At 39.4% G+C, this 16,619-nt stretch overlaps 1 protein-coding gene and 1 non-coding gene across 3 annotated transcripts in view; one reads left to right on the top strand and one right to left on the bottom strand.

Annotated features, from left to right (window-relative positions):
* The window catches only part of FREM1 (FRAS1 related extracellular matrix 1), a 172,737-nt gene that overhangs the window by 105,816 nt on the left and 50,302 nt on the right, over nucleotides 1-16,619 (top strand). Inside the window, exons 23-24 of one of the 2 annotated variants that reach the window (XM_056117277.1) lie at nucleotides 3,709-3,973; nucleotides 11,814-12,228. In XM_056117277.1, the coding sequence (XP_055973252.1) occupies nucleotides 3,709-3,973; nucleotides 11,814-12,228 (680 nt within the window). Of the gene's footprint in view, nucleotides 1-3,708; nucleotides 3,974-11,781; nucleotides 12,229-16,619 lie in introns of those variants that run through there. The other variant, XM_056117278.1, reaches the window with a different exon arrangement.
* Nucleotides 14,974-15,077, bottom strand: LOC130026707 (U6 spliceosomal RNA). The gene has a single exon (XR_008792905.1). It is a non-coding gene; the product is annotated as a U6 spliceosomal RNA (small nuclear RNA).

Here is a 16,619-nt window from a genome sequence, read left to right as displayed (position 1 = left end):
TCTACACACATTGTTCCAACACCACACACACCACCAAAATTCCCGCTTTCCTTCACCAATGGCCCAAGACCCCTTCCAACTGTCCCCCCCACTCCCCAACACAGTCAAGCTGAGTTATATAGAAAAACTCTCCAGTTCTGTTTCCTTTGTCCAATTGTTGCTCTCTTATTATGTTTCTTAATATCCTACATAGCACTGTCCTCCCATTGTTCATCGATTTGCTTGAGTGGGCACCAGTAACATCTCTATTGTGAGACTTCTTGTTACTGTTTTTGGCATATTGAATACATCATGGGTAGCTTGCCAGGCTCTGCCATGTGGGCGTGACACCCTTGTTAGCTTGCTGGGGTTTCTGAGAGGGGCAGAGGAATCGAACCGTGGTCAGCCAGGGACAGCCGTATGCAAAGCAAATGCACTACCGCTGTGCTATCGCTCCAGCCCTACATATGCAAGAGATCATTCTATAACTATCCCTGTCCTTTGAGTGACTCCCTCCAAAGATACCCTCTAATTCCATCCATGTAGCAACATATTGCATGCTTTTATTTTTTCTTATACATGATTAGTAAGCCATGTCTATAAGCCACAGTTTCTGTATCTACTCATCTGTTCTTGGGCACCTGGATTATTTCCAGTTCTTGGTTATTGTGAAGAATACTGCAATGTACATAGGGGCACAGATGTCTTTTTGAAAAGTGTTTAGACTGCCTTATCACTTGCTAAGCACAGTGCATTCCTCAGAAATCGAGGCAGCTCTATTCCACACAGCCACCTGGGGCAAAGAAGCTTTAATGGGCTCATTTATGACCTGTAAGGCAAGAGTCTCAGCTCCTTTCTAAAGGCCTCGGAGCCACTCTGCTCAGGATCACTCCTCTCTTGGAGCACTTTTAGATGTGGAAAAAAGGTGATTCTGGGCTAAGCTTGAAAGTAGGGTGTCTATCTCCTCCACATTCCAGTGGCTGAATAGTCAGATACCACACTTAGGGAGATTTGGCAAGAGAAACTTTAGCTGTGGACCCAGGAAGAAGAGAAATTGAGGCTAGTAGCACCTTGTCTCATCAGTGTTCCCGACAACTGACTGTATTTTTTGCAGATGATTTGAGCATACTTGAACCTTTCAAAAGTTCTAAATTTCTTCTCTCTTTTTGTATATTATATATCTCTATATTCTCTTTTTATATCTATATTATATAGTATATCTATGTTGTATCTTTTTCCTGCTTAGCATAGATTTTCTTAAGTTGCAGTATAGCTTTATAACAATTACTCAGCTCCAAATAAAATTGTACTGATAGGCTAGACTTGATTGTAGTTCTCGATTGAGTATATTGAGCATTTGGGTTATTTGCTTTTGGGAATTATGGCAAATAACATTATGTTTTCTGATTCTGATAAGTCATTAGGTTTGCACAGTGGCAAAAGTATGATGGGAATGTTTGAGAGATGTTTAGAAAGACATTGCCTATTGTTGACTCAAGTCCATTCTCTGCCATCACAGTGTGGCAAACCACACTGATATCTCCTTTGCTCTCCTTTTACTCAGGGATCATTCCATATGGGCTTCCAGGGATGGAACCCAGATCAGCTGTACGCAAAGCAACCTATCTGTTGAACTATCTTTCAGGCCCCTGAGGTTTAAGTTTTGACTGGAAGTTAGCATGGTCCTTGAATTTACATAAAATTTACTTTGCATAGCCTTTGATAGTATGCCAGAGTTTGGGCCACACCTGGTGGTGCTCAGGGCTTACTCCTAACTCTGTGCTAAGGAAGCCTTCTGGCAGAGCTTGGAAGACCCTCTGTGGTCCTGGAAATAAAACCCAGGTCAGCTGCATGTAAGGCAAGTGTCTCAGCTCCTGTACTATCTCTCCTACCCTGCAGAGATGTTTTGAGTTGAAGCATAAAATACCAAAATAAAAACACCAAAATAAACCAAACCAAACAAAACACCTTAATTATTTAGGGTTTGCCAGTTGCCAGTCTGGGCACTAATCACACACACATACACAGACACAGACACAGACACACATACACACACATACTTACACAGGAAAAAGTAATAGTGTTTCAGTTTCTATTCTTGAGTCAAATGGCTTGGTTACTAATTCTATTTCCATTTTTTAAAATTAATTACAAAATCATTAGCAAGTTAGCGTTTCTACACTTTAATGGGCTCATTTATGACCTGAAAAATGGCCATACCCTACCTTAACGGGTTATGCAGATGTATTAGCCTCATGCAAAGTGCAAAGGAGCTCTATATTTCAGTTATAAAGCTCAGATGAGTAAAAATGGTATGGTTTATAAAAACTACATCACTAGTCCATATGTAACCCACTTCTACTTTGCTCATTCCTATGTCCACATGTACATCCTCTTATCTTTTGTTTGTTTTGAGGCCAAAGAAGTGACACAGATCACACTGTAATTCTCTGGGCATATTCCTAGCTCTGTGCTCTGGTATCAATCCTAGCAGACTTGGTGGACTATATGCAATGCCAGGGATTATACTGGGGTCAGGGTCATGCAATGCAAGCACCTTATTCCCTGTGTCACTTCTTTGGCCCTCACACATCCTTTTCAAAAGCAGAATCAGTACCTGTGTAACTATGATATAATTCAATAATTGTAATTTTGACTGCTTATATACCTTCCATGATCAGAGAAAACCACATCCTGAATTTTTGCTAAGTATTTTCTTTACAGTTTTCTGGGACTTGCTTAAAAAGCTAACAAATGTTTTTAAGCTACATTCGTGTTGTTGTGCAGCTCATGTACTTTGCTACTGCATGAATTCAGTTGTATGAATGAACCATGGTTTATTTATACATTCACTTTCTGAAAAAGCATTTGGGCTGTCTCTTGTGTTTTCTGTCAGCAAGTGTGACAGCGACCATTCTGATACAGATTTCTTGACAACTTAGGCATGAGATTTTTTTTTCTAGTACACAGTTGGACAAGATGCATGAGAATCTTGTATCCTTTACAATATTTTCTCGACCTAAATTATTTTTACTACTTGGTATGAACATTTTATCCCCTTATCTTTCTTTCATTGCTGCTGTTGTTGCAGCAATCAAGAGTTACACACACACACATTCACACACACACACGGTTGTGGTGTTCTCACATTCGGTTGTGATGTCCACTGGAGGTTGAACTCAGTTGTAGGACTTCCATTCATGATTTCTGGGGTCATGTGATCTAGTTGAACACATATGTGTTAGCCATCACACACTTGGAACCATGCTCTTCTACAGCAGGCCACAGTGTGTCAGAAATCACATGCTCTATTTTGGCCCCGAGGTTCTTAAACAGCAGAGCTCCAAGGCCATACTTGCCTCATGTGGGAGGCACCAGAAATTAAACTTGCAATCTCAGGCTTACAAGGCTTACAAGGCTCTTGCTATCTCAACATCCCTGGGCCCCGGAAACATTTTTGCCTATCAAACATCTACCTATGAGATTGAGACTTTGTGATCTTGATGTACGTTTCCATAATCATTAACCTTCCTCTTGCATCTTCTTTAATCACAGAGGTCACCTGTGTATTATTTACTCATGTCTTTTGCCTATTTCTTATGTGAATTGATTCTCTAAAGCTTTCTATGTCCTATTAGTTTCTATTTCCACTCAGTTTGCTTCGCCTTTCCCCTTCATATTGGACATTCAAAACTTTTTTATTCCTAAACCGTCTCTTCTGTTCTGCAGGTGACATTGCTATTTCTGTAAAACCACTCGTGGTGCCGAAAGGTGACAGAGGTTTCCTGACAACCTCCAATCTCCTAGCTGTGGACGGAACAGATAAGCCTGAAGAACTGCTCTATGTTATCACCTCCTCCCCAAGATATGGGCAGGTTGAATATGCCCACTATCCTGGACACCCCATTACCAGTTTCAGTCAAATGGACATAGCAGGACAGACAGTTTGCTACATCCATAAGAGCAAGCTAGCTTTTCCCAGGGACTCATTCAGGTAAGTCTGTAATGAACTTTTCTTAACCCTTTTAAGGGTTCATGTTAACACGACGAAAGTGGGTAGGCGCAGAATGAGTCCCCTTCCAGCTCTGGTATTGCTTCTTTTATGGGTAAACAGTAGGGAAGGTGAAAGTACAGAATTAGAAAACAGCAGTACGGCAAGAAGTTAGGGATTGTTGTTTATAAATAAAATAGCAGATCTAAACGCAATCTGTTCTCTGAGGAAGAATGTGAAGACCTGAGGAATTCTAAGGAGAGACATAGAAAAGAAATGTATGTTTTTGTATCTGAGTAAAATATATTTACTAGTAAACATTGGCATAAGCAGACACTGCCTTTTGATGCAGTGTGTTCTGGTAACTATATCATAAATCATGTTGTCATAAAGTGGATCAGATTTCCCCATAGAAACAGTGTTATAATTGGTGGCGGTGCACCTGTTCAAGTATTCTGTATCAAATAAATCATGGAATGAATAACAATCTGGTGTAAATGCAAAGATATAACATTAATGAAAGTCCATATTTATTTAAAATATCAAAATATGGTTCCATTCACAAAAAGTAAGAGAAAGTCTAGGATCTTTCATATAGGAGTTTTCAAAGTTCATAGAATTAAAGGCCCTTGTCAAGAATGCAGCTGACTAAATTTAGAATGAATATCAGAACATCTTGGATTAGTTTGGGGAAGAATCATAGTACAAACTAACCCTGAGTTTTACCAATTAAGGAGGCCTTGAGAGAGCTGGTTTATCTGCCACCTACAAAGAACTTGTAGGTAATTACCACTAGGTCAGAGTAAAACCTTCAAGAGTACTTGAAAATAATGTTTTTGTAGTATATTCCTATGTTAGTGAGTTCCCACGACTATTCAGTGTAAATATCCTGTTGTACTCAGATTCCATTCTATCATACATTTTATTTATCTAAGTCCAATTCTTCTACATCAAATATGACTGTGACACAAAAATAAAATTTTTCATCCTGTAGACCAGAACAGGATGATAGTAAATAACAGGGAACCATGAAATAAAAGCTATACTGTATTGTTTTTACTTTTTAAAACAAAGAAACATCTTGAGTCACAATATCTAGCTTAAATTTAAGATGTTGTTTTATTGTATTTATTATAGTACTTTCAATGGTCAAGCTTTTTGTCATTAAAACTTCCAACTTTAAAAAATCTTTCAGCTTTAAGAAGTTAATGGGCTTCCTTTTCAATACATTTATTTAGTAAAAAGTTTTTATACAAGCAAACTCTTAAATAACAAGAGTGTATAAAATATTAAAAAGACTATGGCAAAAATTCATGACATACTATTTAAATATTCTAAGTCTGGGAAATAAAGTCAAAAGGAAAAGTTAATAATAATAATTTGGAAGGCCCTGATTTAGTCCACTTCTTTTCATTTACTTATAGGAAAATTAGCATTTCTTGAACACCTAGTCTGTATTAGGGAATGTGCCAACCTCATTTTTATTATGATTTCCTTGAGGTCTTTTACTACTACCAGCAAAGAAATGTCTTATTCACATTTAGTTATTACGAAACAGTCTCTAAGTGGCAAACACAACAAAATAGTTCCCTCAATGGGCATAACAGAGATGAGAATTAAACTTGAGCTGAGTGTTCATTATGGAGAGTTCTTTTCACTATACCTAATTGTACCAAAAATTGGTGTCGTAGTCGTCGTCATGTGAAGGAACCCCCTCCGTGTGTCTGTCATTCTGATGCTGGGCCAGCAGTTTTACATATTTATAATGGAAGAGCCTCGCATCTGCCCAAGACCCTTGTTTTAATCTTGTCACTTGACTAACCCAATCACGCATGGCTGTGTTGTTTGTCATGTGGCGCTCAACCAAAGTGAAAGCCTGTTTTAATGAAAGTGTGATCATGGTGCTTTTTAAAAATTAAATATATGCACCCAATCTAATCACCTAAATTTATGTTGCTTGCTGTTAAATCTGGCAAGGAATTTGGCTGGGTGGCAGAGATAAATTCTGTGGCAGTGGATTCCCACCCCCTCTTCTCTTTTTTAATGTAAGATATGGCAGCATTAATTAAACACAGGAGTTTAATGGTCAGATTTTACCTTCTGCAAAAATATTTTGTGAATCATAAATTTCTCCTGCATTGTTTGGTGCTGCTGGCCTGGAAGAAAGATTTGGCAGCACATTCTAGGACAGATGACACCAAGTGATTAGCAAGCTGACTTCAGCTGCTGGCAGCCGGGTACTAAAAGAACATGCTAATGTCCTCCATTTTGACATGCCGGCTGGACTTTTTTTTTTTTTCCTGAGGAACTGGCTCTATTTATGATTCCATTTTTATCTTTTAAATGCCATGACAGATGGCAGATTCTTCAGCCAACTCCATTGCCAGGAAATGCAGCAAGCCTGAAAGCACCATGGTAATGGTAAAATCAGACCAGGCATGCACCCCAGACAAATCTGAGAGTCATTTCCCAAATTTCATGACAACAGTGGCCCTCTTGCCTGGGACACTTCTGAGGGGAGAGAGGTTTTAGCACAATAAAGGAAGTGAAACAAGGTGAACCCAGAGAAGGGGCTGCTACTTCCACCACCAGTTCCTGAATCTTGGGAATAGAGGCTGTGGTCCCAATGGCACTGTTGTTTTAGAAGTTGAGAATATAATTGCAAGCTTTCTTTGTGGGGGAAGGGGAGCATTTGAAAGATCATCTGGTCAACCTTTGCAGACAAGAGGCACACTGACCGGTCACCCTTGCTTGTTCTGCTAGGTTTATTTTGACTGAGAAGTCAACCCTGACTCTTCACCCTGTCTCTCACTCTGAAAATATTTCTCTGCTTGGGAGTAGACCGCATTGTTAATTGTGAAAACACAATGAGGTGTTCGATCCAGTTACGCTTAGAAATTGCATCCTTTTCACCACTGGCTTATTAGCTTTAGGTCAGCGCAGACAGCTGCCTCTGTGTCCCAGCTGGGACTGCTGGCCTTGGTAAACATATTTCTTACTCTTATATGGTCCCTGGCCTGCTTGCCCTCATTCCCATCTGTCTGATGGCAGGCTGCCGATTTTCCTTGTGGTCCGAGCTCTATCATCAGGCGGGGAGGAGTTTGACATGACAGACCGTAAGACAACTGCAAGGTCCTTAGCTAAGTCATAGGTAAATGTGGATGTCCCGAGGTTGAACTTTGAGGACTTAGTCCAGCAGATTTGAAATTCAATCTCAGGAGAGGAAAGTCATATGTACTCAAAATGCCTGTCTCTGACTGAATGCCTGCAGAACCCCTGATGAACCATCATGCTTCTGATCCCCTCTTTCCCTCTCTCTCCCCTTCCCCCCTTCTTTACCTGTCTTGCTCAGCTGATACGTGATATGTTTGTAAGGGGACATGGGGACACAGAGCGTTTGATTCCACAGATAATTCTAAAATTGCATGTTCTTGGTCTAACATGTGGGGTAAACTATAGTTGACTGGTTGAAAAATATCTACCATGAGCATATTTTGATACTGGGATCTATTAGAATATAGAAATATTCTTTGTCAAAGACTATACATAGGTTTCTGGAAGGGTAAAATGGAAAATAGAAGAACCTGTGCCCCTGTGGATGGCATAGACTACTCATTTCACCTTGGGTCTGGTGTGAGTCTCCAGGGAGGAAAGAGGAAAAAGTTAAAATGTATTCAAGACGTCTCACAACAAATTGTGAGACTTGTTACTGTGTTTGGCATATCGAATACATCACGGGTAGCTTGCCAGGCTTTTCCATGCGGGGGGGATACTCTTGGTAGCTTGCTGGGCGTTCCGAGACGAGCGGAGGAATCAAACCTGGGTCAGCCATGTCGGTCGCATGTAAGGCAAACACCTTACCCACTGTGCTATCGCTCCAGCCCCATTCAAGGCATAATTCCATGAAAAGCTTTCTCTGAGAAGAATGCCATGACTTTTATACTAAAAAATGCATATCACTTGAACTTTCAAACTGTCAGGATGACTAGTAAGAGTTCAAGAGCAGTCATATTTTCTTAATGTGCTTTATTACTTATTGAAAAATAATTTTGTAAACATAATTTTGTAAACATAATTTCAACAGACTGGAGTGATAGCACAGCGGGTAGGGCATTCGCCTTACAAGCGGCCAACATGGCCGACCCGAGTTCGATTCCTCCGCCCCTCTCGGAGAGCCCGGCAAGCTACCGAGAGTATTCGATATGCCAGACACAGTAACAACAAAGTCTCCAATGGAGACGTTACTGGGCCCGCTCGAGCAAATCGACGATCAACGGGAGGGCATTTTTAATTTCAACAATAAAATTATCCTGTTTATTGAGACTATAAAAAAAGTTCAACTTTGGGCTGGGAGATGGTTCAAGTGGTAAAGCACTTCTCTAGCACGTGTCTGAGGCCTCAGAACCTCAGAACGTATGGTCTCAGAACATGTTCAACCTCAGAACATGTGGCCCCTAAGTGTGGCCCCCAAGCACTACACAGTGAGTGTAGCTCCTATAACAAACATTCAGGGCTGGAGAGATAGTACAAAGGCTTAGGCACTTGCCTTGCATAATGTCAGCCCTCGTTCCATCTCTTGTACTGCACAAGGTTCCTTAAGTACTACCAGGAGTGATTCCTAAGCATAAAACCAGAAGTAATCCCTACATACTGCTCTGTATGATCCAAACTTCCACCCCAAAACTGAACTCTACCGAAGAGTACCTGTTTTGTTTAAGGAACTCGTATAACTTTTTTCAATCTATAATTCTAAATTACTTCAATACTCTTATTCAAACCATAAAATTAATACATGAAATGGCAGGCTATACTTTTCAATTACAGATATATGTGAAATATTAAAATGTACTTTTTTCACTAACTCTGACTTTTAGACAGAGTCCCCTTTTTATGCATGCCTTTTAAAAGAGATATTATTAATCATACCAATAGGATAGCTAGAAAGGCTAAAGAGAGAGAGAGAGAGAGAGAGAGAGAGAGAGAGAGAGAAGAAAAGTGCCTGCCATGGAGGCAGATTGTGGGGGGAAGTGGGGTAGCGGGAGGGAAACTGGGGACATTGATGGTAGGAAACATACACTGGTGAAGGGATAGTTGTTGGAACATTATGTGACTGAAACTCAATCATGAACAACTTTGTAACTGTGCTTGTCACTGTAATTCAATTGAATTTTTTAAAATAAATAAATTTATTAAAGCACCATGATTTACAAAGTTACTTAGAACTGACATTTAGATGTATAATGTTCCAACACCAGTCTCACCACTAGTGTCAACTTTCCTCCAAAAATGTTCCATACTCTTCCCACCTCCAGCCTGCCATCTTGATAGGCATCTTTTACAGTTTGGCTTTTTTATTTTTAATCATTATGAGATAGAGCATTGTACTGTTTGATTGTAAAGTTTGGCTGTCTTGATTTCAGTGTGGTTGATTCTGTGGTTTGGATACTTGGCTCTATCACTTCTTAACATCACCAATGTGCTGTATCTCCTTCACCTGCCTCCACCCTGCCCCCATCTCTCTCTTCTCCTCCCCTATGCTCTATTTATTTCCAGAGTATAGGGAGAAGGAAAGAGGTTTCTGTAGTTAACTCTTAACAACATAGGTTGAGATGAAAACTTGGGGTATTTAGTGGTGGTGGGGATGGGGGGGGAGTGGAGAGATGTTACATGCTGGGAATTGCCTGGTCTAAACTTCCCACCAACTCCCCAATTCCAAACTGACCTCTGGGCTCTCTTAACTTGCACAGATATAAAACAAAAAGCTAAATGAAAATCAGGGGACTAGAAAACAATAAAACATCAAAAAGTAAGAGTCAGGAGGACTGGTCCATGGTAGGAAGATTGTCACAAAGTTGAATGTGGGGAGATAGATGGGGGAGGGCAGTTAGGACAGAGAAGGGACTGGTATTGACAAAGATAGTTGGAAATGATAACACTGGACAAAAACTGAGTACTGAAAGGAGGTAAAGTGATACGCATGATGCTTTTTCAGTAACAGTATTGCAAGCCACAGTGCCTAAAAGGAAAATAACAGGAAGAGAGTAAGAGAGAGAAGAAAAGTGTCTGTCATAGAGGTCAGGGGGACAGAAGGGAAACTGGAACGTTGGTGGTGGGAAATGTGTTCAAAGGACGGGTGTGGATGGGTGCTGGAACATTGTATGACTGAAACCCAATCATGAACAACTTTGAAATTGTGTATCTAATAGTGGTTCAATTTTAAAATTTGAAAAAAAATGTAATCTTCAAAGTCTATATTCAGCCGAATTCACCTCCCTTTTTTATTTGTCTAGATGCTTCTCCCTAAGTTCCATGCCTCAAGCAGGATGTTTGACTCATTGTTCTCTTACAACTTGGTTTCAGGTTCCTTTGTGGTCAAAACCATCAAACTTCAAAATCCAAGCAACTGGATATATTTTACAAAGACAAAAACAATTTTAGACAAATTTGTCAAATTCGTAAAGTAAATCTAAAGCCCATATCTTCCTCTAGTTATAAAAAGAACTCCCAAGGAAGATTCCTATATTGTTGAATGTTATATTTCACTAAATATTATTTTTAGACACTTTTATATCTATGGAATGTGGGTGTATCCCTCTGAATATTTCTGACAACGATAGTACATGAACAAAAAACCAAAGAGATGCTGTTCATGATTATTTCAAGTTACATTTTTCTGGTCTCTGGGGAATTTGTCAATTCTATTTGAAACTATAATAGTAATTTCCTAACTTTGTGAAGTTTTAACAATGCACTTTTGCTTTATTTTATGATATTCTCAATTTAAAACTGACACATCAAAATGGTTTAATGATCATTTAAATTTTTTTGGCAGTAGAATATGGAAAGTGATTTAAACATTAATATAATTAGACACATTATGGTTTCACAAGCCCACAACTGTGAGAGATTTTAAAATTTGTATCATTTAGACTTTTCATAGTTCTACAGAGGTGCTTATGCACTGAAACTCTTTTTCAGTAGATTACTAAACCAGAATTTATTTTAAAATGGAAAAGAAAAACCAGAAAAAATAAAAACAAAATTCCCAGACCTGTGTTCAAATCCTGTCTCTTGCTTGCTTTATTGTAAGACCCACCAAATTTTTGAAACTTTCTGCTGTAGTTTATTTTCTCTATATTATATACTAGACAAGGGAAGTAATCTTGTCTAGTGTAACTCACCTATAAGTTGTAAATTAAAAAATGTAAGGAACTAGATCATCACCTACTTTAGATTTAGACAGTACTTAGCTATTCTGTCTCTCCCTTTGCAGAAGCACAAAAATGAGGCTTAGATGTGTTATGCATGATAACATAGCCAAGTGTTTTGTTTTGCCCTTTAAATTTTTACCATGAAAATACGTGAGTACAGTAAATTAGCCTAATTTGGTCTAAACAGTCCCTTCCTGGTCTGCTCTCCAATTATCAGTCTTAAAAGTTTAGCTCATTAAATGCCCAAAAAGAAAATGCAATTGCAGAAATGAGTGTATTCTTCAAACTCATGTGGTGGGTTCAATTGCTTGTGAAATTCCCACTTGGAGTAAGGAACCCTACAGAGCACCAAGAAGTCTGAGAAATATCACTGGCAGAATTAGCTGTCATCCATGCATCTGCCTGTAGTCTTGTTTAGAAAAGAGTCTGGGGGCTAGCACAATCCTTTTGTGTACTACCTAGGTACTGGTTGGATGGACATTACAGTGTCATCTAAAAAGATTCGCCCCTGAGTTTTCATTTGAGTCACTACACGACCTGTCCTTAGTAAAGGTGTGTATTGTTATCATTTCATTCCAGTCGATCGTGACACACGAATCCATGCTGAAGGCTGCCTTGCCTCTCTTTGCTAGATTTATCGTCAGCAATGGACTACAGACCAAGCATGGGCTGTTTGAGATCACACTGGAGACCGTGGACAGAGCCTTACCTGTGGTGACCAGAAACAAAGGGTTGAGACTGGCTGAAGGGGCTACAGGTGTGCTTTCCCCAGATCTTCTCCAGCTGACGGATCCCGACACTCCTCCAGAGAATCTCACCTTCCTTGTGGTCCAGCTCCCACAATATGGCCAGCTCTACCTACGAGGGATGATGTTGCTCCAAGCCAACTTCACCCAGCAGGATGTGGATGGCAGGAATGTGGCTTACCGGCATGCAGGAGAAAACTCCCAGATGGACTGCTTTACTTTTGTAGCCTCAGATAGGAAAAACCCAGGCTTTGTCGTGGATGGGAGAGTATGGCAAGAACCTGTTTCATTCAACATTCAGGCAAGTATGAAAAGCACATAGTGCATTGGTAGAAATTGGAAAAGATGACTTGAAGAACTGTTTCCTTCTTTCATTCAAATAGACTCTATGCATCTGCAGGCACCAAACAAGGTGCCAGGGTCTATAAATACGAAAAAGCTGATGTGGTCTCTGCTTGTGGTCTGTAAATGACTGTTGGAGTCAGTGGTGGAGCAAAACACATGGGTTTTGTGATCAGGCAAAACTAGTGTGGCCCTAAAAGAGTTCTTCAATTCTTCTGATTCTGCTTTTCTTTCTTAGAAAAATATGCCTCTGGTGATGAGAATATGCATCGTGGTGAGAATAAAATAAGATTAAATATTAAGGCATTGCACACCCAATCCTCTCTTTTCTTTTTAGTGTCATATTACTACAGCACTCAACCTTTTTTTCCCCATTTTTTTTTTGTTTTATTGAATCACTGTGAGATATAGTTACAAGCTTTCATGTTTGAGTTACAATCACACAATGATCAAACACCTATCTCTCCACCAGTGCACATTCCCCACCACCAATATCCCCAGTATACCCCCCTTGCCCACCCTTCCCCTGCCTCCGTGGCAGATAATATTCCTCATACTCTCTCTCCTTTTAGGCATTATGGTTTGCAATACAGACACTGAGAAGTTAATCATATTTGGTCCTTTATCTATTTTCAGCACACATCTCCCATCCCAACCAATTACTCCAACCCTCATTTTGTTAGTGATCCCTTCTCTATTCCAGCTGCCTTCTTCCCCTACTCATGAGGCAGGCTTCCAACTGTGGAGCAATCTTCTTGGCCCTTGTGTCGACTGTCCTTGGATGTAAGTCTCATGTTATGTTATTTTATACTCCACAAATTAGTACAGTCCTTCTATATCTGTCTCTCTCTTTCTGATTCACTTCACTTAGCATGATACTCTTCATCTCTATCCACTTATAAGAAAATGTCATGACTTCATCTCTCCTAACAGCTGCATAGTATTCCATTGTGTAGATATACCAAAGTTTCTTTAACCAGTCGTCTGTTCTCAGACACTTGGATTGTTTCCAGATTTTGGCTATTGTGAACAGTGCTGAAATGAACATATAGGTACAGATGTCATTTCTACTGTGCTTTTTTGCACCCTCAGGATATATTCCCAGAAGTGATATTGTGGGGTCATATAGAAGCTCAATTTCTAGTTTTTGAATGGCTGTCCATATTGTTTTCCAGAAAAGCTGGACAAGTCAGCATTCCCACCAACAGTGAAAGAGCATCCCTTTTCCCCACATCCATGCCAGCACTGGTTGCTTTTGTTCTTTTGAGTGTGTGCCAGTCTCTGTGGTGTGAGATGATATCTCATTGTTGTTTAGATTTATAGCACCCAACTTTACTATTATGATGTTTATGGATCCATGCAGTGATAGGACAGCAGGTAAGGCATTTGCCTTGCACACGGCCAACCCGGTTGGCCCAGGTTCGAATCCTCTGCCCCTCTCAGAGAGCCCAGCAAGAATATCTCGCCTGCACGGCAAAGCCTGGCAAGCTACCCATGACGTATTCGATATGCCAAACACAGTGACAAGTCTCATAATGTTACTGGGCCTGCTCAAGCAAATCGATGAACAACGGGAGGACAGTGCTACCATCTATTGGTATCTATCTATCTATCTATCTATCTATCTATCTATCTATCTATCTATCTGTCATCTCTCTTTCTCAATCTGCCTCTCTATTTTCCCCTTTATTTTTCTGTGTGTTGCTTCTGTGATGCCAAGGTTAACCATTATTTGTTTGTAGTACACCAGAAATTACACAACTTTGCTGTGGTGCCAGGGACTCCAAACTGCGAAGCCACTGGAATCACCTTGAGCATGTGAGATGGTGGCAAGGACTGAACGAGCAGCTCAGAGTCCTCCTGCTTGTGAGGCAGGGGCTGTACCTGGAGGTACAGCATCCCTGGGACCTGTCTACCTGTGTTGTAATGAATTTTTTTTTAATTAAAATAGGAAAACTGGAAAAGCAACATTCATATTACACATTAAAACTGCTAGGGAAAACCACTACAGCACTTACCATTTTTTTTCTTTTTTAAATTAAAGAACTGTGATTTGCAAACTTATTGATAGCTGAGTTGTAGGCATATAATGCTTCAACAGCAATCCGAATACCAGTGTCAACTTCCCTCCTCTGGTATTCCCATATTTCCTATCACCCCATCCCTGTCTGTCAACTTGACAAGCACATTACAAAGTTCTAGTGGTTGCAGCTTAGAGCCCACGTTTTCAGTTTTGTTGAGTCTGTGCTTTGGATATATGGATCTACCTCTTACCCATATCACAAGTATAACAGAAGCCCTGATGCCTGTTTACCCATTACTTCCTGTTCTCCTCTTACCCCATGACTTCTGTTCTTCTATGTCTTTCCTTTCTCTAAACACTGGGGTCAAAGTGATCCAGGCATCTCCTTTTACTACATTTCCTCATACAATATTCTGTATCATAGCTAAGTGAGATCATTCTGTTTGTCTTTCATTTTCTGTATTGCTTACTTAACATGATTATCTTCCGGTTCCAGTCATATTCTAGCAAATTAGATGAATTCATTGTTCCTTGTATCTGCATAGTATTTCAGTGTGTATATATACCCCATCTTCGTAATCCATTCATCTGTTGTTGGACACCTAGATTGATTCCAGACCCTAGCTATTGTAGTGACTACAGCAATGAATAATAGTATGTGTGTATATGTCAATTTGAGAAAAAAATATGGAGCACTCCATGAATTTGAGTGTCACCCTTGCCCAGAGACCATGCTAATCTCTGTATCATTTCAGTTTTCGTATATGTATTGTCAAAGTGAGCACAGCAGCTTGATGGGTTCTTTTCAGGTCTGATTCAGTGTAGAAAAAACTCTTTTAATTTCATAAAAGTACTACAAAATGAGTTTTAGTTTCTACATTTTATAAGTGTTTCAAAGTTAAAATGTTAAAAATTTGATTAAGTAACATACAGCCCACAAGTCTTTCTGATTCCAAATTCAGTGTCCCTTTTAAGGCACCCACGGCCTCATTTGTGTTGGCTATTGTGCCAATTCTTGGCGGGCAGAATGTATTTTTCTTTTTTTCAGTCAAAACACATCAAGTCTGTTCTGGCTTTCAAACCCTTGAATCCACTTTCCTTGGATGTAGCTCACCCTGTTCTACATACTTCCACTAGTAGCAAAAATACTCAAATCTGTCTCTCTTCAGAATATCTGCTGATTATGTAAAATAATCATACTTTCCCCTTGTTTTTTAGTCTGTGTATTAGTCACAGTTTTCCAGAGAAACAGAGATAGATTTCCCTCTCTCTTTCACTGTCTCTCTAATATATATATGTATGTATATATATTCATATATATACACACACATAGACACACACATACACACACATATATATAAATGACCAACACATACATATCACATACACATACACAAACATGAAGGGAGATTTATTTTCAGGAATTGGCTAGTGCCATTGTGGGGTCTGACACATCTAAAATCTGCAGGCCAGCAGCCTGGTACTTCCAGCCGAAGTTGATGTTGTAGTCTTGAGTCCAAAGACAGGCTTAAGGCAAAGTTTCTTCTTCCTCAGGGAATGATAATTTCTGTTTCTTACAATCTTCAACTGATTGGATGAGGCCCACTTATAGTTGGATTAGAAGTATGTTGACGTACTATACTTCTAATTTAAATGTTTTTAATACCTCAAAAATACGTTTGTCATGATATCTAGTATGCTATTTGACCTAATACCTGGGTAGACCAAAATTAATAATTCCAGTGAATATAAAGATGGAGAGTCATGATCACATAGGGCGAGTTCAGGATGAGTATGTGACAAGAGGGTGGCAGTAGCCAGAAAATGAAATTATGATGCACTTGGGGAAAGGAAAAAGATATGAGTATCATTTATACAGTATGTAAGAAGTACTTGTACATAGTAAAGTTATTATTTTAATGTTTTATTTTGGGTTTCACTGCTAGTAGTCCCATTATACCTTTCAGTCTATTAATATTGTTTCCTTTCATGTTGATTACTCATCCAGTAGAAAAGTGAGACATTTTTTGATTAATTAGTTTTTTTTTTATTGAGTCACTGTGAGATAAACAGTTACAAAGGTGTTCATGATCGGGATTCAGTCATACAATGTTCCAACAATCAGAGAAGTGAGACTCTTATCCTACTAAGAATAATGTCTTGAGTTTATCTGGCTAAATATCTGTAGGCACTCTATATGCCTTGTGTATAGGCACAAGAATTCCTTCCTATACTTCCTATACCAGAATTTAAGTGTCCCCAAGACCCATATTCACCTTAAAGAGAGTTCTCTCTTGGAAGTTGCAGGATTTACTGAATGGAAATGT

This window comes from Sorex fumeus, unplaced genomic scaffold, assembly GCF_029834395.1.
Source record: "Sorex fumeus unplaced genomic scaffold, SorFum_2.1 ptg000034l, whole genome shotgun sequence".
NCBI lineage: Eukaryota > Metazoa > Chordata > Mammalia > Eulipotyphla > Soricidae > Sorex > Sorex fumeus.
This window is presented reverse-complemented; position numbering and strand designations above follow the sequence as displayed.